Below are 25,355 nucleotides of genomic sequence, written 5' to 3'. Positions count from 1 at the left end.
CTTCTCTTTTCACTTCCTCTTATGTTGAGGTTCTACCTCCACTGATGTCTCTCTCTTCATGAATGTGGTCTCTTGGAGGGAAGAAGTGTAAATTCTTGAGGGAGTGAAGGGTGCATTTATCTGCTGGAGTATAGATGCGTACAGTATCAGGCAGTTGGTGTCTAGGGGAATGGTCATGCAATCTCATCTTATACTTCTGTCCAGGATCTCATTATATGTCAGTGAAGTATATCATAGTGGCATAGGCTCTAAAGATAGTGCTCAAAACTGACGATTGGAGGAAGAGTGTTATTATTATAAGTCTTCTTGATTGTGAGACTCAAAGTTTTAAAATCTAGGTTCAGAGGTCCTCAGGGGTTCCCAGCTGTTCTCAGATTTCTGTGCGGAAGGTCAGGGTGCTTCCTTTCATCTTCTTTTGGTAGTCCTTGTCAAATTCCTCATTCTGGGCCACAGTAAAGTAATTCTTCCAATCCCCAGGCATCCCTGAGACAAGGTAAAGTCATGGTTATTGCCACAGCAATCAATATAAGCAGATGACCTCAGAATGAGCACAAGAAAGGAAGGAAAAAGGGAGCTTGTCTCTCAGAAATTACACTGTAGTGTTGTTAGCGATCACAGCTAATAAAACATTACTAGAAAAACTAAGCAGCTCATGGGAGCCACAGAGTTTGCTTCAGCACCATAGAGCAGAATAGCATGTACCTTTCCTCATAAAAGGAGAGATGGAGTGGTCCATGATGCTGGTAGGCAATGTGGTGTAGTTGGCCATTGGGTTTTGCTTCATTACATCAAAGGAGGTGTGATAGATTATTTTATTTAGCACTTCCTCCGATATGTCTTTCTCTAGAAACTTCAATATCTTCTGAATTTCCCGCCTTGGGTCCTATTTGTAAAGCAGATACAAAAAAAAAATCTTGACTTATTATTAGGGATAACACTCTATTTGGACATGTAGTGGAGGGGGTAGAATACTTAAGGCATCCATTCAAATGTACTCAACAAATATATCCCAGCAGTGATGACCATGTATAAGGCACTGTACTACGGCAGGCGTTGCCACAACACAAAGATGAGAGAGGGCCCCAGCCACTGAGACTCTGGGGAAATGAGATGTGATCACATTTAATTGGAGGACCTGACTCAGAGCTATGTGCTGCTGGCAACGTGGGGGTCAGGGGAAGAGTCTTAAGGGATTTTGATGGGAAGGAAAAAGTACAGCTCCTGATAGAGATCAAGGAAGGTTGTAAAAATGACAAGCACTTTCAGCCACCAAACTGCAGATGCTACTATGATTCCATCCTGAATTCCCTGGGCAGATGACCTCACTACTGTGTCCTGGAACCTCCCCTCCCCACTAGATAAGCATAGAAACAGACTAGGGGTATGGGTCCACCTGTCAATGCCCAGGTCCAGTGGAGAAGCCATTATAGAAGCCAGGCATCCCACCTTCTGCACCCTGAATTTTAGAATTTGTAGAATTTGGTCCATACTCCCAGAGGGGGAGAAAGGTTAGGGGAAGATGACCAGAGGGCTCTGAACCCCAATTCCATCTGGACCCTGAGAGGAAAAAAAAAGGACACTCATAAATAATAAAAGGTACATGTGTAACCTAGAAAGGAAGAGAAGGCAGAACCATAGGAAGAATGGGCAAATTAAATAAGTGATAGATAGATAGATAGATATGCAGATAGATATAGAAATAATAGTCAACTGGGGCTGTATGGTGGTGCACCTCGTTGAGCTCACATGCAATGCTCAAGGTCCTGGTTTGAGCCCCCAGTCCCCACCTGCAGGGGGAAAGCTTTTGCAAGTGGTGAAGCAGGGCTGCAGGTGTTTCTCTATCTTTTTCCCTCTCTGTCTATAATGCTTCTATAATGGCTTCTCCACTGGACCTGGGCGTTGACAGGTGGACCCATACCCCTAGTCTGTTTCTATGCTTATCTAGTGGGGAGGGGAGGTTCCAGGACACAGTAGTGAGGTCATCTGCCCAGGGAATTCAGGATGGAATCATAGTAGCATCTACAGTTTGGTGGCTGAAAGTGCTTGTCATAATTATTATTATTATTATTATATTATAATAATAATTCTGGCTGTCCTATCCAATAAATAAATAAAGATAATAAAAAAATTTAAAAAAAGAAGCTGAGCTACCTCTTTAAAAAAAGGGGGGGTCGGGCGGTAGTACAGTGGGTTAAGCACACATGGTGCAAAGCACAAGGACCAGCATAAAGATCCTGGTTCGAGCCCCCGGCTCCCCACCTGCAGGGGGGTCACATCACAGGCGGTGAAGCAGGTCTGCAGGTGTCTATCTTTTTCTTCCCATCTCTGTCTTCCCCTCCTCTCTCCATTTCTCTCTGTATCTAGCAATGATGACATCAATAACTACAACAACAATGAAAAAACAAGGGCAACAAAAGGGAAAATAAATAAAGAAATATAAAAAAAATTTTTTAAAAGAAAATCTCTTTAAAAAAATAATAATAGTCAACCCATATCTGTGACCTAAGGACAACTACTGCAGTTTCCAGTGGAGGGAATAGGAACACAGAACTCTGGTGGCAGGAAAGATGTGGAATTATATCCCTGTTATCTTATAATTCTGTAAATGAATATTAAATAACTAATAATAAACTAGCCTAGTTTACTCACACTAATCAATTTTAAAATAATGTAACTTGAGAATATATGTTCCTAACTCCTATTCTACAGACCTTTACTTTTAAATAAATGTGTGATGACATAAAAATCATTGGGAAAAAATGACAGACACACTACTGTTGAAGCACAGTGTGACTGACAGTGTTTGGGCTCTAGAGATGGCAAGAATAGATGAGTTTAACAGGAAGATCACTAAGAGATCCTTATGCCTTGTATCTATCATCAGTGAAATGCAAAAAAAGGAGCTTAAAGCTTAAAATTGGTGTAGGAGATAGCTTTGTAGAGGTAGAATATTTATCCACTGGATCATGACAGTGAATTTTTGATGCTACCCATATACAATGTCTTGAAGTGGAAAGATCAATCTTCTGTTCCAATGCAGTAATTCTCCAAACTAGCCATGTTGACTTAGGTTAAAGTTGAGTGTTTGGTGTGGGTTTGGGGTGTGAAAGAGGGAGAATGGAACTGAATTCTACAAGTGTAGTCTCATCAGCTTTTAAGATAATCTCATTATCTACCAAGTGAAATGATACACATTTGTAGGTGACAAATACTGCTCTTGGTGTCAGCACTGAATCAATGACAAAAGTGTATGGTGATTTCCTAAAGAGAAAGGTCATCCAGAAATTGCTTAGTGAAGCAAAGAGAACTTAGAAGACTAACTTTAAAAAAAAAAAAGTGCTTTTAAGAATAAGACTGAGCTGCAAAGAGTGTCCTAGGAAGTCAGAGTTGGCACTTGGGATCTTCAACAAGCAAGCCCTAGATTCAACCAGAGTTTGTAGATTGAAGAAAGCAAGGAGAGTTAACGAAGAATGGAGGCAGCATTGCTCCTCACCTCTTTCATGTCTTCATAGAATAGATAGAGAATACGGTGCTGGTCTTTGGCTTTCCACCATCCCTTTACATGGTCGTGCCAGGAGCCCCATAGCACTAAGGGGAAGAAGAGAGATGGAGTATCAATACCAACCTTAAATTTATAAAACAAGCATGAGGGAGTCTGGATGTAGTGCAGCAGGTTAAGTGCACATGGCACAAAGCACAAGAACCAGCATAAGGATCCCGGTTCGAGCCCACGGCTCCCCACCTACAGGGGAGTCGCTTCACAGGTGGTGAAGCAGGTCTGCAGGTGTCTATCTTTCACTCCCCCTCTCTGCCTCTCCCTCCTCTCTCCATTTCTCTCTGTCCTAACAATGACGACATCAACAACAATAATAACTACAATAGCAATGAAAAAAACAACAAGGGCAACAAAAGGGAAAATAAATACGTAAATTTTTAAAAAGTATGATGTCATAAAAGAGAGTATTTGATAAACGTAACTAGAAGACAAAAACCCAGGACAGGATTCTTTCATTAATAGTTTATTGGTTTACTTATTTTGCATAGAGACAGAAATTGAGAGGCACAATACAATAGAGATAAACACCTGCAGCACTGCTTCACCACTCATGAAGCTTCCTCCCCTGCAGGAAGGGACCAGAAGCTTGACCTCCCAGTCCTTTTGCATTGCAATGCATGCACTCTACCAGGTGTGCCACCAACCAGTCCCCCAGGGCAGAATTTTCATGTGAAATATATTTTTGTTATGTAGGGAGATGATCAAAAGTATTCTGATTCCTTGGTTTATATTTTTCCACCTTTGAACTTGCTACCATGTGAGATGTTGTTTCTTGGCCAGGGATTCATAATCTATTTCTTTTGCATCACTGCATGGAGCCTAGATCAGTATCATGCCATGGTTACTGTTTCCTGACAAGCTGGTTTTGAAAAGAAGTCTTTCTTCCTGTAATTATAAGATACTTAGACACCTCTATGCCCTGTGATGGTGAGTAGAAGGAAGAGAAGTGCACTGGGCATCTTAAGTTGGTCCTGCCAACTCCACTTTCCAATCTCTCCCTCTTTGGTCCTCTTTGGTCCATATGTTTACCTGTATGGACTATGTCAACAGTTTCCAGAGTCCTCAAGCATTGCAAGCAAGAAATGCTAAAAATTGGGGGCAAGGCGGAAGGGAAGTGAGGACTGTATATTTATTTTTCTGATGAACTTCTTCTATCAGAAACTTCCATGTGAACTTCCTTTATCAGAAACCTCCTTGCTTTTCAAGGAGGTCTCTCCTGTCTCCAGGAGGAAATGAATCCCTGCTCCTGCTGGTGCCCTTCTCAGGACATTGTTCTATTACCCATTGGTTTCTTTAAATTCTGCCCACAGCTTTCTAAGCCATCAAGGAAGTACTTTGACTCCTTCTAAATGTCCTACTCTCCTCAAACAACCCACCTGAAGTGAGCCATCTGCATCCTGCCAGGGCCTCAGTGAGTGCAATAATTCCATGAAACCAACCCCTCCTTGCTAGTGTCAGTAAGTGAGTGAATAAGTCTCTTATCTCTCACCTCTCCCAGCTTTGAATGTCTCCACATATTCCTCCCACGTGCCAGGGTCTGGCACCATTTTGTTCATTCTTGAGAAATGATAGTAGGACACTAGGCAATCCTTTGCATTTCTGGCCACGTAAATAATCTGAAATAAGCCATCAAGGAGAGTGAAGTATAGAAATAAAACAAGACAAAAAAAAATAGCATTAAGACAAAAGCACCGTGTCACTAGTCTCAAGGAAGAATTGGGTAATCCCATTCAAGTAATTGAACATGAATGCCTTTTCTATGGTCAAATGGACCCCAAGGGCTTGGGCCCCTTGGAATATACCTAAAATAGACTTCCTAGCTTCTTCTAGCAATGAAGACCCCAAATCTCATCTATTATATTCTTGCCTTTAGGTTCCTATTTATTAAACAATTTGTTCTGCTTTATATTTTAATGCTTTTCAGCCACCAAGTTGAAGATGCCACCATGATGCCAACCTGACTTCCTTGGGCAGACAACATCACCAATGTGTCCTGGAAGCCAACCTCTCTCCAGAGCCCTACCCCACTAGGGAAAGATAGAGACAGGTGAGAGTATGGATTGACCTGCCAACACCCATGTCCAGCAGAGAAGCAATTACAGAAGCCAGACCTTCTGTACCCCAAAAAGATCTTTGATCCATACTCCCAGAGAGATAAAGAATAGGAAAGCTTCCAATAGAAGGGATAGGATACAGAACTCTGGTAGTGACAATTAAATGGACTTGTACCCCTCTTATCCCACACTCTTGTCGATCATTATTAAATCACTAATAAAAAAATGCACCATGGGGGGGTTGGGCAGTAGAGCAACGGGTTATGGGCACATTGCGCAAAGCACACAGACCGGTATAAGGATCCTGGTTCAAGCCCCCAGCTCCTCACCTGAAGGGGGGTGGCATTACAAGCAGTGAAGCAGGGCTTCAGGTGTCTCTCTCTCTCTTCCTATCGGCCACCTCCTACCCTCCCAATTTCTGGCTGTCTCTATCCAATAAATAAATAAATTAAAAAAAAAAAACCTTCCAAAAAATGCCTTCCAACTTTCCCAGAATGCCCACTGGTATCTGTAATCTCAACATAACTATGAAGAGCATAACCTTTCTTTTTAAGAAGTGTCATAGTCTGTATAGTAAACACTACAGTCACCCTAACTATAATATTCCTGGAGGTAAGTCAGGCTATGGTGGGGTTCTTCATTATGGAAAAGAAGGTCCCCTAACTCTTCACTAAGACATGGACTCCAACTAGGTTATTGGACGAAAGTAACAAAGACAGTTAATCCTTTAATTTCAGTCACATAGGAAGAATTAAAGCCTTGCAGGTGGTCTCTCTCTCTCTCCCTCCCTCTCTCTCTCTCTTTCTCTCTCTCTCTCTCTCTCTCTCTCTCTCTCTCTCTCTCTCTCTCTTTCGACAGAGAGGCAGAGGGTGAAAGAGACCACAGCATGGAAGCTTCCTCCAGTGTAGGAGTGGCTGAATTTGAACGTGGGTTGCGCACATGGCAAAGCAGCACATTATCCAAGGGAGTCATTTCACTGAACCACAGATGAATTATCACAGCAACTTTCCATTTACTTATACGATCTCAGGACCTCACAGCCTAGAAAGTAGTAGGGCAGATAAGGTTCTGGACTCTTAAATGTGAGTTTCTGAGTGGGATTCCCAGCATCACGTATGTGAGACTAATTATTATTAATAAAATAAGTAAATTATATTTGAAAAAATATCTCAGGACCTCTAAAAGCACTGTTATATCTGCCTTTGGAAGTAACCGACAGTATCATCTCCTAGAGCAGTGTGAACTAAGAAGGACTGGCCTTTAGGCTTCATGCCTTGCTGTCTGCTTCCTCTTACTTAGCACCTCTGCCCCTTTCCTAGCATGTTTCTGTGGGCACTCCCAGAAAAGGGACACATTAGTGGTTTTCCAAATGTTTCCCCCATGTCCCACTTACTGAAAAGAATTTTTGTGTCCAACACACCTAATTATTAGTTGTATGTTTCACTGAGCCAATTACCCCTGGCTCTTGAATTTTCCTTCTTCTTTCTCTGGCTCTCTCAGATGACTGCACATGCATCAGGACTCTGTTTCTCTGCTCTTTTTCTCACTGCTGAATTTCTCACCAATGAGAGATCTAGGTTCAAGTCTCCAGCCCCTAACTGCATGGGGGTGAAGAAGTGTTCTTTTTGTTTCCCTATTCATCTCTCTCTTTCCCTCCCTATTTATCTCTCACTATCAAAAATGTTTGAGAAAGTAATTAAGAAACTAAAAAGTAGGGGGAATAAGTGTTAGTGCACTCAGTTAAGCTTACAAATGTACAGAGTGCAAGGACCTGTGCAAAGATCCTGGTTTGAGCCCCCGGCTCCCCACCTGCAGGGGGATCATGTTACAGCAGTGAAGCAGGTCTGCAAGTATCTATCTTGCTCTCTCCCTATCTTCCCCTCCTCTCTCAACTTCTCTCTGTCCTATCCAATAAGAAATGCGGAAAAAATGACCTCCAGGAACAGTGGATTCACAGTGCCAGCACCAAGCCCCAGAGATAACACTGGTGGAAAAAAAAAAAGTATAGTTTTGACTATAAGATCAATGTGCAACTGCAATATTTTACTATGTAAATGTTTCTTTTTTTTCTTTTGCCACCAGGGCTATCACTGGAATTAGTACCTGCATGATTTCACTGCTCCCCATGTTCATTTTTTTCTTTCATTTTAATAGAAGGTGAGAGAAAGAGATAAATAGTGAGATAGAGAGCAGAAGAGAGAAGACACACCTGTGGCACTGCTCTACCACTGGTGAAGATTACCCCCACAGGTAGAGAGTAGGGGCTTAAACCTAGTTGGTTTCACATAGCAGCATGTTCACTCTACTAAGTAAGCAACCACCCAGGCCCTTGAATGTACTACTTAATGCTCCTGTTGGTTGTTGCCTTTTTGTAAATCAAAGTCTGAGTCACTGAAACATAGAAAGTCTTAAGTTGGGGCTAGGTCATAGCACATCTGGTAGAGGATACACATTACTAGGCATGAGGATCTAGGTTCAAGTCTCCAGGCCCCAACTGCATGGGGAAAAAGCTTCATGAGTAGTAAAGCAGTCCTCGCTCATCTCTGCTTCCCTATTCATCTCTCTCTCCCTCACTATCTGTCACTCACTAATCAGAAAACACACATACACACACATATATTGCTACCAGGAGTGCTGGAGTCACTCAGGCACTGCACCCCATTATAACACTGGGGCCAAGAGGGAGAAAATGTCTGAGCCGGGGGTCAGGTAGCTATGATTTAATCTCAAACAGTAAGTGTCCTGAGAGTCTGTTGACCATGGGCGTGAGTTTCCTATTGCTGATAAACCAAGTTACCACAGATACAGTGACTTAAAACAAGATATGTGTTCTCTTACAGTTCCTGAGGACAAATTGCACTAAACTAAAGGCAAACTGTCAACTGAGCTGGCTCCTCCTTGTGGCTCTAAAGGAGAATCTATTTCCTTGCTATTTATATACCCTAGGGGTCACCTGCATTTCTTGGCTCTTGGTCCCATCCATGAGCCATGTCAATATTGGTTTCAATGTCACATCTCCTACATCCTTTTACCTTTCTTCCTTCTTCTTATAAGGATCCTTTGATGCCATTTAGAACCACCCAGATAAACCTGAGAATGATGTTCTCAAGATTCTCCACTTAACAGTAGTTTGTATATTTATAACATTTCTCAGTTTTCCACATAACAATCTGATCCTCTTTAGGTCCTCCTCCACCATCACGTTCTAGAACCTGAACTTCACACACACATACCACCACCACCACCACCACCACCACCACCACCCACCCCAGAGTCTTTTACTTTGGTGCAATACACCAACTCCAGTCCAAATTCTGTTTTGGGTTTCCCCTTCTGTTCTTATTTCTCAACTTCTGCTTATCAGTGGCATCATCCCACATTCATCCTTCTTTCTTTTTTATCTCACTTAATATGATTCCTTCAAGCTCCATCTAAGATGAGGTGAAGAAGGTGAATTCCCCATTTTTAATACCTGAGTAGTATTCTATTGTGTTTGTATATACCACAGCTTTCTCAGTCACCCATATGTTGTAGATGAATGGACAGCTGGGTTTCTTCCAGGTTAAAGTAAACTTTTTTTTTTTTTTTGCTATCTGGGAGCATGGACCCAGGATCATTATTTTAATGGAGGAAATATCGCCTGGGAACTTGCTCCATGACATATGTTCTTTCTAGAGTGGATCAATCTCTAGACACCGTATCATGCTCTAATGGCTCCCCATCCTCCTCTGTTTCGTACCACTCTTTACTTCTCAGGTTTTTTCCTAAATAAATTTCTTTGATCATGACCCAGGAGTTGAAGCAGTGGGAAAAGCTTTGTATTTGAGACCATGAGGTACATAGTTCCATCCTAGAATTGTATTGCAGGATGATGCTCCCGTTCTCATTCTCTCCCTCTCTCTGTCTCTCTCTGTCCTCCTCTCTTTCTTTACATAAGAACAAATCAAAAAAATAAAAATGAATACCTTTCATCTTAGCACTTTTTTCTGGGATGACTCAAAATAAGATACTACAGGAGACAGATGCTTTATTTTATTCTTCTCCTTCTTCCAATGTGGTTTATAGGCAACTAATCAAATTGACCTCATCCAAAAACTTTAACTTAGCATTAATTGATCCATAATAATATTTTGAAGTAAAGGAGATCCAGAGTGGTGGAAATGATGCCCCCAGTAGAGTACATATATTACCATATCCTCTTAGAGGCATTCTGTGGCCATACTGATCAAAACTAATTTGAAGAGTGAGTTCTTCCTACCTTGGCGTTTTCTTTCCAGAAAGAGGGTGGTAGCAGCTGAACAGGCAGGTGAGTCTTTAGAGTTCTAGGAGAAGGCATTTGGTTGGCCAGATCCAGACCTGGGAAAGAAGACTATACCATTCAATGACACATTTCTCATGAACTACATGAATCCAATACTGTTCTTTTTTTTTTTAATTTAAGAAAGGATTAATTAACAAAACCATAGGGTAGGAGGGGTACAATTCCATACAGTTCCCACCACCCAATCTCCATTTCCCATCCCCTCCCCTGATAGCTTTCCCATTCTCTATCCCTCCGGGAGCATGGACCCAGGGTCATTGTGGGTTGCAGAAGGTAGAAGGTCTGGCTTCTATAATTGCTTCCCCACTGAACGTGGGCATTGACTGGTCAGTCCATACTCCCAGTCTGCCTCTCTTTTTCCCTAGTAGGGTGGGTCTCTGGGGAAGCATATGTTCACACGTATCCATAAACTACTGCAAAATATATGCCTGAAAGCAGAAGTGCACTAGAGTTTGCAGTGAGTACCCCCCTAACATTTCCTCTCCACTATTCCAAGCTTTGGGTCCATGATTGCTCAACAATTTGTTTGGCTTCGTATGTTAACTCTCTTCAGTCACCAGGTTCCAGATGTCATCAGGATGCCCACCAGGCTTCCCTAGACTGAAGACCCCACCAATGTGTCCTGGAGCCCAAAACCTAGATATACACCAGTATCTGTGAGAATCCAATACTATTCTTTGATTAAACACTCAGCATCAAATTCCAGTGATATAAAGCAAGGAGAAGTAGTAGATATACAGACTAGAAAGAAAGGAGTAAAATTCTCTTTATTTAAAATATACATTATTATTATTATTATCTTTATTTATTTATTGGATAAAAAAAGCCAGAAATTGAGAAGGAAGGGAGTGGTAGAGAAGGAGAGAGACATGATTTTGTCAATAAATACTCTATTAGAGCTCTGGTCTGGGACACTTAACATTGTCCCACCTTGGGCAGTCATGTGTACATCCCTTCAGATTTCTTCATTCATCGCTGATGGTGTCTGAAAGTAAATTCTCTCAACCTTGAGACACAATGAGTCCCAGGGTCCTGGCATCTGGCTCCCCCATAAGTTAAGTCAGGAGCATTTTCCCAGCCAAAATGGGTGTGTTAATCTGAATAACCATTCAACTCCTTCCTGGTGCCCTGTGGAAATATCTTCTAGGTGGATGATGATAGAGCATACTTTATATACACAATGAAATACTACTACTCAGCTATTAAGAATGGTGACTTCACCTTCTTCACCTCATCTTGGTTGGAGCTTAAAGGAATCATGTTAAGTGAGATAAGCTAGAAAGAGAAGGATGAATCTGGGATGATCTCACTTAGACAGAAGTTGAGAAATAAGAACAGGAGGGGAAACACAAAGCAGAACGTGGACTAGAGTTGGTGTATTGCACTAAAGTAAAAGACTCTGGGGTAGAAGGGTGGGGTGAAATTTTCAGTTCCTGGAACATGATGGTGAAGACGGACCTAGGCTTGAGATAGAGTGTTTTTCAGCAAACTTTACACATGTATGAGCAATGATATCTACACAATGATATTTACACATGTATGAACAATGGTATCTAAGCCATTAATACCCCTAAGAAAGAGAGAAAGTACCTTTTTTTCAGATGAAAATGGGTCCAGCACAGTGATTACTGACTTACCCGAGTTGAGGGGTGGGGGAAGTGTCCACTCAATGAAGGGCTGTCTGTCAAAGGTGTTGGCCCGCTGGCACTTCTGCACATCACCATCATTTTGGATCATGTCCACTATCTCTTGTGTCCAGGTTGTGCCTAGAAACATTAGTTATCAGGCTCAATCCCAAGCACTGGGGCACAATTAGGTCTTATCACCTTGATTATTGATATATTTAGTTAGATCCTCATTTGCTCAGTACTGAGCAGAATCAGTTCCTTTATCACCTCAGCATGACTACCCAGGATGGATTGAACCTCTGTATGGGGGGTCAGGCAGTGGTGCACCAAATTAAGCAGATATAATAAGAAGCTCAAGGATCCCAGTTCTTTTTTTTTATTTCTTTATTGGGGAATTAATGTTTTACATTCTACAGTAAATACAATAGTTTGTACATGCATAACATTCCCCAGTTTCCCATATAACAATACAACCCCCACTAGGTCCTCTATCATCCTTCATGGACCTGTATTCTCCCCACCCACCAACCCCAGAGTCTTTTACTTTGGTACGATATGCCAATTCCATTTCAGGTTCTGCTTGTGTTTTCTTTTCTGATCTTGTTTTTCAATTTCTGCCTGAGAGTGAGATCATCCCATATTCATCCTTCTGTTTCTGACTTATTTCACTCAACATGAATTTTTCAAGGTCCATCCAAGATCGGCTGAAAATGGTGGTCACCATTTTTTACAGCTGAGTGGTATTCCATTGTGTATATATACCACAACTTGCTCAGCCACTCATCTTGTTGGACACCTGGGTTGCTTCCAGGTTTTGGCTGTTACAAATTGTGCTGCCAAGAACATATGTGTACACAGATCTTTTTGGATGGATGTGTTGGGCTCCTTAGGATATATCCCCAGGAGGGGAATTGCAGGATCATAGGGTAGGTCCATTTCTAGCCTTCTGAGAGTTCTCCAGACTGTTTTCCACAGAGGCTGGACCAATTAACATTCCCACCAGCAGTGTAGGAGGGCTCCTTTGACCCCACACCCTCTCCAGCATTTGCTGCTGTTACCTTTTCTGATGTACGACATTCTCACAGGAGTGAAGTGATATCTCATTGTTGTCTTTATTTGCATTTCTCTGACAATCAGAGACTTCGAGCATTTTTTCATGTGTTTCTTGGTCTTTGGATCTCTTCTGTGGTGAATATTCTGTCCATGAACTCTCCCCACTTTTGGATGGGGTTATTTGTTGTCTTGTTGTTGAGTTTGGCAAGCTCTTTATATATGTTGGTTATTAAACTCTTATCTGATGTATGGCATGTAAAGATCTTCTCCCATTCTGTGAGGGGTCTCTTGGTTTGGGTAGTGGTTTCTTTTGCTGTACAGAAGCATTTTTAATTTGATGTAGTCCCATAGGTTTATACTTGCCTTAGTCTTCTTTGTAATTGGATTTGTTTCATTGAAAATGTGTTTAAAATTTATGCGGAAAAGAGTTCTGCCAATATTTTCCTCTAAGTATCTGATATTTTGTGGTCTAACATCCAAGTCCTTGATCCACTAGGAATTTACTTTTGTATTTGGTGAAATACAGTGATTCAGCTTCATTCTTCTGCATGTTTCAACCCATTGTTTCCAACACCATTTGTTGAAGAGATTCTGCTTTCCCCATGTAATAGTCTGGGCCCCTTTGTCAAAGGTTAAATGTCCATAGGTGTAGGGCCTCACTTCTGGGCTCTCAATTCTATTCCACTGGTCAGTGTGTCTATTCATGTTCCAGTACCAAGCAGTTTTGATGACAATGGCCCTATAATACAGTTTGAAATCTGGGAGTGTGATGCCTCCAGTTCTGTTCTTTTTTCTCAAGATTGTTTTGGCAATTCTAGGTCTTTTCTGGTTTCAGATAAACATTTGTAGCATTTGTTCTATTCTCCTAAAGAATGTGCTTGGGATCTTGATGGGGATAGCATTAAATTTGTAGATGGCTCTGGGTAGTATATTCATTTTGATGATGTTAATTCTTCCAACCCATGAACATGGAATATCTTTCCACTTCTTTGTGTCTTTTTCAATTTTTTTGAGTAGTGACTCATCATTTTCAGTATACAAGTCTTTTACTTCTTTGGTTAGATTTACTCCTAGATATTTTATTGTTTTTGTTGCTATAAAAGGAATTGATTTCTGTAAAAGGAATTTTAAAAGGAATTCTGTAAAAGGAATTGTAAAAGGAATTGATTTCTGGATTTCAATTTCTTCTAACTTAGTGTGTGCATAGAGGAATGCCACTGACTTTTGAATGTTAATTTTATAGCCTGACATATTACTGTATTGCCTGATGATTTCCAAAAGCTTCTGGATTCCTTAGGTTTTTCCATGTATACTATCATGTCATCTGCAAATAAGGAGAGTTTGACTTCCTCTCTTCCAATCTGTATCCCTTTAATTCCTGGCTCCTGCCTCATTGCTATGGCAAGAGCTTCCAACACTATGTTGAATAGTAATGGTGATAGTGGGCAGTCCTGTCTAGTACCTGATCTGAGTGGAAATGCTTCCAGTTTTTCACCATTGAGTATGCTGTTGGCTGTAGGTCTGCTATATATAGACTCCACTATCTTGAGGAATTTTCCATCTATTCCCATTTTTTGTAGTGTTTTGATCATAAAGGGATGTTGTATTTTGTCAAAGGCTTTCTCTGCATCTATTGATATGACCATGTGGTTTTTGGTCTTGCTTTTGTTGATGTGGTGGATCACATTGAAAGGATCCCAGTTCTAGCCCCCAGCTACCTACATGCAGAGGGGTCGCTTCACAAGCAATGAAGCAGGTCAACAGGTGTCTATCTCTATCTCCCCCTCTTCTCTCAATTTCTCTCTGTCCTAACCAAAAAATAAGGGGGGCAGGGAAATGGCCACCAAGAGCAGTGGATTTGTAGTGTTGGCACAGAGCCCCAGAGATAACCCTGGAGGCCAAAAAAAAAAAAAAAACCTCTCTGTGACATCCTGGGTACATCGCTGCATGACACATGAATTAATGAAGTCTTTGACACGACCTTTGTGTGACAGCCAGAGGGACAGTCACTCCTCTGAATTCCTTATTGTTAGGGTTCATACATCTGACTCCTTGAGATAAGAAGCAGTGGAGGTCAGGACTTGGTCTTGTGTGCTTGCCCTCTCCTACCCAACATGTGGCATTGCATTTAATCAAGTAGCTTGAGCAAATGAATATTGAAGTAAATAAATTTAATTTCAAATTGTTAGCCAGTTTGCAGTCTTTGGGAGGAAATAAAATATGATAAACTCCTCATAACTAACATCCATTCTTCCCTTCTCTATTAAAATATCAAGACTCAAAATTTATCTGGGTAAGTATAAAAGTCACAATCTTGTTGATGATTACTAGTCACTAATAAAAAACTAAAAGTGTCCCCGTTCGAACCCCCGGCTCCCCACCTGTAGGGTTGTCACTTCACAGGCGGTGAAGCAGGTCTGCTGGTGTCTGTCTTTCTCTCCCTCTCTCTGTCTTCCCCTCCTCTCTCCATTTCTCTCTGTCCTATCCAACAACAAACAACATCAACAATGGCAATGATAACCACAATGAGGCTACAACAACAAGGGCAACAAAAAGGGGGAAAAAGTGGCCTCCAGGAGTGGTGGATTCATGGTGCAGGCACCGAGCCCAGCAATAACCCTGGAGGAAAAAAAAAAAAAAAAAAACTAAAAGTGATACTTGGCAGTCTTCCTGCAGCTAGAGGTATCCACACTACTAAAGCCTGTAAGTTTTCTTCAAAGAGTAGATACATGACTTTATCCTTCCCTTTCTCTCTTCCTTCCTTCCTTTCCTTCTTTCCCACTGCCTTGCTGCTGTTTTGTTTTGTTTCTTTTTTTTTTAATTTATTTTTACCAGAGCACTGTTTAGCTCTGGTTTATGGTGGTGCAGGGGATTGAACCTGGGACTTTGGAGCCTCAGGCATGAGAGTCTGTTTGCATAACCATTATGCTATCTACCCTCCACCTTTGTTTTGTTTCTTTTGTCATCACCAGGGCTTCACTGCTCTGGGATGACTTGTTCAGAGAGAGACACACAGAGAGAGAGAGAAGCAGAGAGAGAGAGAGTGAAAGAAACCATAGCACCAAAATTTCCTCCAAGATGGTAGGGGGCCAGGATTGGACCTGGGTTGTGCACCTTGCTGCTGTTTTAGAATGTGCATTGATGGCTGGAGCTCCAGCAGTCATCTTGGACTATAAAACCAAAAGACAACAGCCAAAGATGTTACAGCAGGAAGTCTGTATGTTTGAACTCAAACCCATTCATTTGTTTTTGTTCTTTTGTTTTTGTTTTGTTTTCGCTGTCAGTTATCACTGGATCTCAGTGCTGATAAAACTACTGCTCCCGGTAGCCATTTTTTTCTTTCCACTACAGGTTGAGAGATAGAGAGAGAATGGAAGAAGAAAGAGGAGGAGGAGGGAGAGGAGGAGGGAGAGGAGGAGAGGCATCACTGGTCCACTACTCATGAAATTCCCCCCCACTTGTAGGCACTCCTATGTGGTAGCCCAGGGTTTGAACCCAGACCCTCACACATGACAATGTGTGCACTCTACCAGCTCTGCCACTTGTTGGTCTCTCTCCCCTTAACATTATTTAAATCAGAGTGAAAGCACTTAGCTCTGCATCTCCAGTAAGAGAAGATATTCTTGGGCAAGAGTGTGGTCACTTCCAGGGAGGCCTAGTAGCTCAAAACAGACGAAGGTGGGTTGGCAGTATTTACTGCAAGAACATCTGTGTTGTATAAATCATGCTAGACTTTAAAACACTTCCATAATTCCTTCAGTCTTCTGAGATTTGGGATTCTCACCATGCCTCCCTCTACCAAAGACCTAAATTAAAAGGGGAAGCTTGGGCAGCCTGGGTATGGTAAAACTTTGGATTTAGAAGCATTCATTTGTGGGTTCAGCCCCTGTGCCAGAGTGCTGCTCGGGCCTTATTCCCTCTATCTAATGGAATAAATAACATAGATATTAAAAGGGGTTTTTTTGATTTTTTGTTTTTGTTTTTGTTTTGTTTTTGCCTCCAGGGTTATCAATGGGGCTCAGTGCCTGCACTACAAATCCGCTGCTTCTGGGAGTCATCTTTTTTCCATTGCTGTTGTTGTTGTTGCTGCTGCTGGATAGAACAGAGAGAAATTGAAAGAGGAGTAGGAGACAGAGAGAGAGAGACAAAGATAGACACCTGCAGACCTGTTTCACAGCTTTTGAAGTGACCCCACCACCACCACCTGCAGGTGGGGAGCCAGGAGCTCAAACTGGGATCCTTGCACAGGTTCTTGTGCTTTGTATTATGTGTGTTTAACCTGGTGCACTACCACCCAGTTCCTAAAACAGAGTTCTTGGACCTTGGAAGACTGGAACTCATATCAAGTCTGGCTTCCACATCTCTAGACACCAACCTTGGTGCAAGTGTTCATTTTCAAATCAGAAGACCCACTACAAGTGCCCAGTTCCTCTGAAGTTGACCTGCCCACCAGCCATCCCCAGACATACCTGCCTTTGCGTAGGTCGCTATGAGGAGGTCATCCGGTCTTGCTTGGAAATTCCAGATGTTGTCCCAGTTGTCACTTATCATCTTGGTCATGAGAATTCCATTCACTTCCTTGGTTTCTGGTTCCAAGTATTTGTCATCCAGTTGGAGATCATTCATTTTCTCCAATGACATTGTTCAATCTGGGCCTGATAATGGCACTTTAAAATGAAAAGGTGTCCTAAAATAATTTTGGTCCATACTTCCAGAGGGGATAATAGTCAACCCATATATGCAACCTTGGGAAAACCACTGCAGTTTCCAGTGGAGGGAATGGGGACACAGAACTCTGGTGGTGGGAACAGTGTGGAATTGTACCCATGTTATTTTGTAATTTTGTAAATAAAAAAAAAAAGAAAAAAAGAAAGAAGAAAAAGAAAGTGTGCTGTGTCGTTTCTGCACATTTTTATCTTTTAATGTGCTGATGAAAATGTTAGAATTTCTTTTTTAATATTTTATTTATTTACTTATTGGGAGAGATAGAGAGTGACACCTGCTGCACTGCTTCTCCATCATTCACAAAGCTGTCCCCCTGCAGGTGGGAGCCAGGGGGGTTGAACCTAGGTCCTATGGATTGCAACATGTGTGCTTAACCAGGTGCGCTACCAGCCAGCCTCCTCCTTTCTACACTTCAACAACAAACAGATTGTTGGGTATTGTGCAGATACCTCAGGGCATCACCCATTACCGGGAGAGCTGAAACCCAAGCTTCCCAGAGTGCCTTGTTTCCTCCTCCCCCTTCCCATTCCCGGGAGAGCTGTAAAGTGCCTTGTTTCCTAGCCAATCCCATCCTGACTTGCCACTTCCAGCTTTTATCCTATAAAGCCCAATGCTGTTCCGGGTTAGCCCTCTTTGCCCCTTTTCACCTAGGCAACCTGAGGCAGAGAAGGGAGGTGGCCATTTTTCTAGTTCCACGTGGTCGGAACCAGTGTACACTCACCTAACTCTGAAGTACCTGCCTGAATAAAGATTTGTGTTCCCTCTCCACTCTGGTATCTTCTCTCTCCCCCGCAGAGAAGCCCGACAACAGATACTCCTTTAAAAGAAATAATTGAAGGCTGACAAAGTAGCACACTTGGATAATGAACAGCAGCTGTGTATACAGTCTAGGTTCAAACCCAGCCCCCATTGAATTAAAGGAAGCTTTGGTATTCTGGCCTCTCTCTCTCTTACTCTCTCTCTCCCTCTTTCTCTACCTCTACCTCTCTGTCTCTCTCTGCCTCTCTGTCTCTCTCTATGCCTTTCTGTCTCTCTCTGTCACCCCATCTCTCTCTGCCTCTCTGTCTCTCTTTCTCTACCAGAAAAAGTTTCCCAAGGACAATGAAGCTCCAGAGATAATCCAAAAAAGTAATTGTTTTCTGGGGGAAGTCAGGAAAGCTATGTAAAGAATTCATTACTATGTTTTACATTTGTTTAATCAAGAGAAGTCAAAATAAGTGAACATGATGCATTTTCAAAAGCTCCTTTTTCAGGATGCAAAGACCATATAGCAGTAAGTGTGTTTCTGATAAAGCTAACGGACAGAGGGAGACTAAACTAGAGGTGTGTCAGGCAGTGATGGCTTTGGGTTGACACCCCAGTGGTGGCCTGTGTGATGACTGAGTGACAGGCAGGAATAGGATGTGGGGAACATAGCAGAGGACAGAAAGTTTACAGTCAGCCAAGTGTGAGCATCAAAAGAAGGCCAACAAGGAATCAACTCTTGAGTCAGACAGATATAAAACAGTGTTGAAACAGGCTTAGATGGAGTTAGATGAGCAGAAGCAGGAGGAATCATAGCTGGCCTAGAAAGCTAGAGAACTAAGAAGAGTTCCAGAAGCAGTAGAGGTTTAACTCAGTCGTACTGAGTTCCCTACTGGCAAACTGACCATCAGAAGATCAATGGACTCACTAGATGCAAAAAAAAAAAAAGACCTGAATGCTTGAAAGCCTGCACATACAACTAATGTTGGTGCTGTTCTACTTTGCTACAGAAATAGCCACATGCAGGGGTTGGGTGGTGGCTCTCCAGTAGAGTGCACAGTTAACATACATGAGGACCTGGGTTCAAGCCCTTGTCTCCACCTGTAGAGAGGGGGAAGTTGCACAAGTGGTGGGGCAGTACTGCAGATCTCTCTCTCTCTCTCTCTCTCTCTCTCCCTCCCTCCCCTTCCTATCTCCTCCCTTACCTTCCATTAAAAATAATAGCTACTGGGAATGGTGAAGTTGTGCAGACACTGAGTCCCAGCAATAATCCTGGTGGCTAAATAAAAAAGAAATAGCCACATGCTTGAACATGAGTCCTGTTCCAGACCCTCTGTGGACTAGCATGTGACCTATAGCATACTCCCTTATTGCCTTTATAAAATCAATGTTTCTGAATCCTGAAACATGTCTGAATGCAAGTATGATGTAGTTAAAGATATCAAGAAAAACATTTTTATTAAAACAGTAACATAGAGATGTATTAGCTCTGACACACTTGACAGAACTCTGGGAGTAGAAAAACATGAACTTTGAAGAGCAAGGGCAGAGCTGCACCAACAGTTAAGTCTAGCTCATTCTCAGCATGAGGTTGGAAATACATAGCTCTTACTACAGAAAATAAGTTTAGCTGGTTTTAACAATTCTCTCAGGGGCTGGGTGGTTGTGCAGTGGGTTTAGTGCACATGGTACAAAGTGCAAGGACTGGCATAAGGATCCCGGTTCGAGCCCTCAGCTCTCCACCTGCAGAAGGGGTCGCTTCTCAAGTGGTGAAGCAGGTCTGTAGGTGTCTGTCTTTCTCTCCTCCTCTTTGTCTTCCCATCCTCTCTCAATTTCTCTCTGTCCTATCCAACAGCAACAACAGCTATAACAACAATAACAACAACAACTACAACAAGGGCAACACAATGGAAAAAATAGCCTCCAGGAGCAGTGGATTCATAGTGCTGGCACTGAGCCCCAGCGATAAACCCTGGAGGCAAAAGTTAATTAATTAATTAATTAATTAATTTTAAAAAATAAAAGAAAAACAATTCTCTCTAATGGAGTATATTAGATATTGAGTTCAAACAGCCTTGACTTATGCTGATCCTTAAACTCAAGGTTTTCTTACTTAATCAGGTAACACTAGACTCAAGATAATTATAATGATAATTATGACAACAAATGATAAATACATACACATACAAATATAGAGAGATGATAGACAATAGATCGATGATATAGATGATGGATGGATGGATGGATGGATGGATGGATGGATGGATGGATAGATGGATGGAGGAATGGTGAGGATGATGATGTACATAGAATATTGATAGTTCTGGGGCCAGGTCATGGTGCATCTGGTTGAGTGCACATGTTACAATGCACAAGGATCCAGGTTGAAGCTCCTGGTCCCCATCTGCAGGGGGAAACTTTGGAATGGTGAAGTAGGGCTGCAGGTGTCTCTCTGTCTCTCTTCCTCTCTGTCTCCCCCTTCCTCTCAATTTCTGGCTGTCTCTATTCAATAGATAACTAAAGATAATTTTATTAAATTTTAAAAGAGAAGATTGATAGTTCTTACCTACACGTAGATGGATGTAATGTTAGGTAGATGATAGGTAAATGATGATGATGAAATATGACAGATTAATAGATGGATGATAGATTATGCTGATAGATAACATATAGATAGGTAGAGACAGCTAGACAGATGAGACAGATGATATATAGATAAATAGGTGATAGATCAATTGGTCATCAATAGATAGATGATAGAGTAGATAGATAGATAGATAGATAGATAGATAGATAGATAGAATGAGTCCAGGAAGCATTACACACATTTTTATCACTTTGTGATGTTGGGCTCCATCTGTGGGACCCCAACCCCTTTCTGGTGTCAGAATGAAAGCTCAGGATGAGACACACATTCCCCCAGCTCCTAGCCCCACCCCACCCCCTACAGCTGCCCTTTTTAGGAGCATTCACATCTATGGACTTCCCTTAAAGAGTTGCCAGTTTACCAGTACATTATAATGTACCCATTTTTGAATATCTGTATTTTCACAATAATCTGTAAGTAAGGATTATCTCAGGGTATTTACTTCTCCAACCAGTTTTTGTTGCAGTTTTGTTTTGTTTTCGTTTTTGTTTTTCACTCTGCCTAATCTATGTTTTAAATACATTTCCTGAAGTTTTGGGAGGTCTTAGAATGTTATTTGTTCTTTCTGCTGATTCATTGTAAATGAGGTTTTGTTTGTTTGTTTTGTTTCTAAATGAGGTTTTAATTGGAGCCTTCAGGGTTGTTTTCTTTGGCCTCTGTCTCAACACTGGTACTGTTGGTAATCCAGGTGCTTGAGTATTTGTGTAAACAGGTTTAGAAACTGGAGCATTGCCAATTTAGGATTTAACTTTATATAGGTGTATTATCTTGGGAGTTGCTAATAAACAGCCTATTGGATTATACAGTTTGATAAACACAAGACCATGCTTCAAAATTCCAATGGGGTCCATTGGCGGCTCATTACACATTACCACAGGTAAGGACCCGGGTTCAAGTCCCCAGGGTCCCACCTGCAGGAGGGAACCTCCAGGGGAGGAAGCTTCATGAGAAGTGGAGCAGTGCTATAGATGTCTCTACTCACTGTCTTTCACCTTCTATTAAAAGAAATAAAGAGGGAAAGGGAGGGAGGGAGTCCTGACTCTCCTGTGGTATGTGTCCTGTCCAGGGTACCTGGCCCCACCTCTGCCCACTGTATCCCAACCCCTTCTCCTGAAAAAGAACTTGCTAAACCTTCTTTGAATTCTGACATGTCTTCTCAGTATCTCATGGTATCCCGCTGAGCCTTTTCTGAAAATAACTCAGGAGGAGGGAATCTTTTCTACAGAAGAAACAAAGACAAAGAAGACTTGGGGTTAGCACTAATTCCAGCTATTTAGGCTGCTGGGGCCCTTTTCAAAGTGACTTTCAATAAGCAGGTAGGGAAATCTGGTTCATTTGTGTCTCCTTGGGCAGAGAGGGAGTTCAGAAATTGGACTTTCCTGGGTCAGTCCAGGGTCCACTGCAAGGACCTCTATCCTCCATGGGGCTGGACTAGCTGGACTAGCATCTGCCCAATGGGGAAGGGATGGATGTGGCAATCATCTGTCCAGAGTCTAGGTAGTGGCTCACCCAGTGGAGCACATGGGTTACCACGCACATGACTTGGGTTCAAGAACCCAGTCCTCATATGTTGGGGTGGAGGGAGAGATGGGGGAAACTTCATGAGTGGTAGAGCAGTGCTGTAGGTATTCATCTTCCTCCTCCTTCTTTCTCTCTCTCTCTCTCTCTCTCTTTCTCTCTTTTTCTGTCTGTCTGTCTCTCTCTCCCTGCTTCCAAGATTACTGCTAGGGCTTGGTGCCTACACTACAAATTCACTGCTCCTAGTAGCCAGTTTTTTTTTTTTTTTTTCCATTTTATTGGAAAGGAGAGAGAGAAATTGAGAGAGAAGAGGAAAACAGGAAGGGGAAGACAGAGAGTGGGAGAGAAAGACAGACACCAGCAGACCTTCTTCACCACTTGTGAAGCGACCCCCCTGCCGGTGGGAGCAATAGTAGTAGCAGTAACAGTTGTAGCAATAGTAGTAGCAGTAGTAGCAATAGTAGTAGCAATAGTAGTAGCAGTAGTAGCAATAGTAGTAGCAGTCATAGTAGCAATAGTAGTAGTAGCAACAGTAGTAGTAGCAATAGTCGTAGTAGTAGTAGCAATAGTAGTAGTAGCAGTAGTAGCAATAGTATCAGTAGTAGTAGCAGCAGTAGTAGCAGCAGTAGTAGTAGCAATAGTACTAGTAGTAGCAGTAGTAGCAATAATAGTAGTAGCAGCAGTAGTAGTAGCAATAGCAGTAGTAGCAGTAGTAGCAACAATAGTAGTAGCAGTAGTAGCAGTAGTAGCAACAATAGTAGTAGCAGTAGTAGCAATAGTAGCAGTAGCAGTAGTTGCAATAGTAGTAGTAGTAGCAGTAGTAACAGTAGGTCTATCCATGAGTTCCAGTTAATTTTGGTAATGGAGTTACCCTATCATTCCATCAAGACACACTTTAGTCCTTTTCAAGGCAGAGACCTTGGGAAAATGGGGGCTAGGAGTAGAAAAAAACTTTTTTTTTCCTCTTAACATTGAAAAAAAAAACTGTTTCCCCTTACAAGCTAGAGGAAGTAGCCAGATCCTTCCTCTTCCTTCAGACCCTGCTCTCTGTTCTAGAAGGACACTGATCCGGTCACTCAGCATCAAGCTTTCAGGTTGCTCAGGTACTCACAGTTTGCCCAGTCAACAGTGTTTCAGGATCCTGATCTCTGATGACACTTGACTTTGCTCTCTTCAGACTCTTCCTCCTGGGATCACCACCAGTTCTACAGTACAGGCATGTATATCTTACAAGAAAGACCTACCTGACAGCTCTGACAGGAGTCCTGCCCCTTTGAGTCCCTTGATATAGAAGCTGCCAGATGCAGGGCAGGACTGAGGCTCCACCTCCATGGTTAATAGCTGCAGGAGGAGGGGTGGGAGGAAGCCCTGGGTGTTTACCCCTATTGCTCTCTCTCTGACAGCACAAGCCCTGCTCTGGATTTAAAATTCTGCTGTCTAGTGGCTGGCCATTTCTCTGACACTGCAATCTGTTTTGTAACACAGGTTTGGAATTATAAAGTGGAGACACTGTGTGGTGTATACAAAGCAACTTTCCCTCCTGAGCCTGTGCTGTGCATCAACAATCATTCAGAGAACTGTTTCCATGGGAATCCAGATGGAACCTCAGAATCCTTCTTAGAGCACTTTTCCAGAGGGTCCCCAAAAACTGAGAAGAATTGGCTCAAAAACAAGAGCTATTTGTCATCACTGGCTTAGAGTGAACAGAATGCTCTGATGAAAAGAAAGTCAAAGTTGAAAAAATATGATGAGATTATCTTTGGACCCTGGTGGTAGCACACCCAGTAGAGTGCATACTTTACCATATGCAAGGATCCAGGTTCAAGCCCCCTGTTCTTGCCTACAGGGAGGAAACTTCACAAGTGGTGGAACAGTACTGCAGGTGTATCTCCTTCTACATGTTTTGTGTTATTGTATTATTGTATTGAATTATTTGTATTATTATTATTACTGTCACCTCCATCCTGCCAGAAATGTGAATGTGAGATTATTTCTCCAATTTTGGAGAAAAGAAACATAGACATTTGTTGCTGAGGACTTATTCTGATGCAGTCTCCACCCCCAGGTTTTTCTATGCCTCGCTAAATCCTAGAGTGCCCCCTTTCAACCAATCCTGGCCCTACACGTCACCCCTGGTTGTCGCCCAATAAAAAGCCCCCTCACCCCTCCCCTCGCTCTCTCTGGGCTCTCGGCTCTCCCTCTCTGAGGTCTCGCTCCCTGCTCTCCCCCTGCGGTCGGCCATTGCTGGCTGGCTCCACGTGGTCTGAACCAAACCTCCCCCCCCCATCCTATAATAAAGATCTGTGTACCCCTTTGCTCTGGACGTCCGCTCTCTTCTCCGCGGTGCAGCCCGACACCAGACCACCTCAACAACATCTGGCGCCCATCGTGTTCCGTACCCACACCACGCCCGGCCTGAGGTCTCCGAAACCGCCCAGACACAGGTAAGTGGCATCCGCCCACTTCTGTGGCCCCGCGTTTCCCTCCACTATGGGAAATTTCTCGTTTTATGAGGAGGTGTCCCAGTCATTATCTCTTGACCTGGGACAGATTCCCGCTGTCATAAAAGGTTTAATTTTCGCTACCCCTTGGATTTTTTTAACTGTGGTCGCCACTTTCAAGATATGTAAAACGTGGTATGCCATAAGGATAAGTGACCTTGAGGCTGAGGTACGAGAGTTAAATCACATGTGCTTAAGACTTAGACATCCTAAGCGATCAGCAGCTAAACCCAAGAATTCCGTTCCCACAGACACGCACACGTGTTCGGACGCTCCTCCTCTGACCCCACCCCCTTCCACCTTTCAGGTTTCAGCTCCGCCTGCGTTCCTGAACCCTGCCCCTTCCGTCCCGGTTTCAGCTTCCGTTTCAGCTCCGCCTGAGGCGCCTGCGTTCCTGAACCCCGCCCCTTCCATCCCGGTTTCAGCTCCGCCTGCGTTCCTGAACCCTGCCCCTTCTGTCCCGGTTTCAGCTTCCGTTTCAGCTCCGCCTGAGGCGCCTGCGTTCCTGAACCCCGCCCCTTCCATCCCGGTTTCAGCTCCGCCTGCATTCCTGAACCCTGCCCCTTCTGTCCCGGTTTCAGCTTCGCCCACGGCCCCTGCCTCCGCGG

The 25,355-nt window shown here is 42.7% G+C and overlaps 1 protein-coding gene across 4 annotated transcripts; it reads right to left on the bottom strand.

The window, feature by feature from the left end:
- Positions 1–274: 274 nt before the first annotated feature.
- Positions 275–23,538, bottom strand: SULT1C3 (sulfotransferase family 1C member 3). Of its 4 annotated transcripts, none has more exons than XM_016194400.2 (8): positions 23,358–23,538; positions 17,082–17,299; positions 11,569–11,697; positions 9,869–9,966; positions 5,046–5,172; positions 3,494–3,588; positions 703–883; positions 275–483 (listed from the first exon to the last, which is right to left on the bottom strand). In XM_016194400.2, the coding sequence occupies exons 2-8, from the start codon at positions 17,251–17,253 to the stop codon at positions 371–373; spliced, it is 915 nt and encodes a 304-aa protein (XP_016049886.1). In that variant the 5' UTR covers positions 17,254–17,299; positions 23,358–23,538; the 3' UTR covers positions 275–370. The 4 variants fall into 4 exon arrangements, with proteins under 4 accessions (XP_016049886.1, XP_016049887.1, XP_007537399.1 ...); XM_016194401.2 differs by having other exon boundaries at positions 17,082–17,279; XM_007537337.3 differs by having other exon boundaries at positions 17,082–17,267.
- Between the last annotated feature and the right edge of the window lie 1,817 nt (positions 23,539–25,355).

Source organism: Erinaceus europaeus, chromosome 3 (genome assembly GCF_950295315.1).
Source record: "Erinaceus europaeus chromosome 3, mEriEur2.1, whole genome shotgun sequence".
Classification (NCBI taxonomy): domain Eukaryota; kingdom Metazoa; phylum Chordata; class Mammalia; order Eulipotyphla; family Erinaceidae; genus Erinaceus; species Erinaceus europaeus.
Note: the sequence above shows the minus strand (reverse complement) of the source record. Positions and strands in the feature narration are given on the sequence as shown.

Coding starts and splice junctions, on each gene's coding strand:
- SULT1C3 (XM_016194400.2), bottom strand. CDS start 17,253: ATGTCATTGGAGAAAATGAATGATCTCCAACTGGATGACAAATACTTG. Junction 11,698..17,081: donor AGCGACCTACGCAAAGGCAG/GTATGTCTGGGG, acceptor TAATGTTTCTAG/GCACAACCTGGACACAAGAG. Junction 5,173..9,868: donor TCTGGAAAGAAAACGCCAAG/GTAGGAAGAACT, acceptor GGCTTATTTCAG/ATTATTTACGTGGCCAGAAA.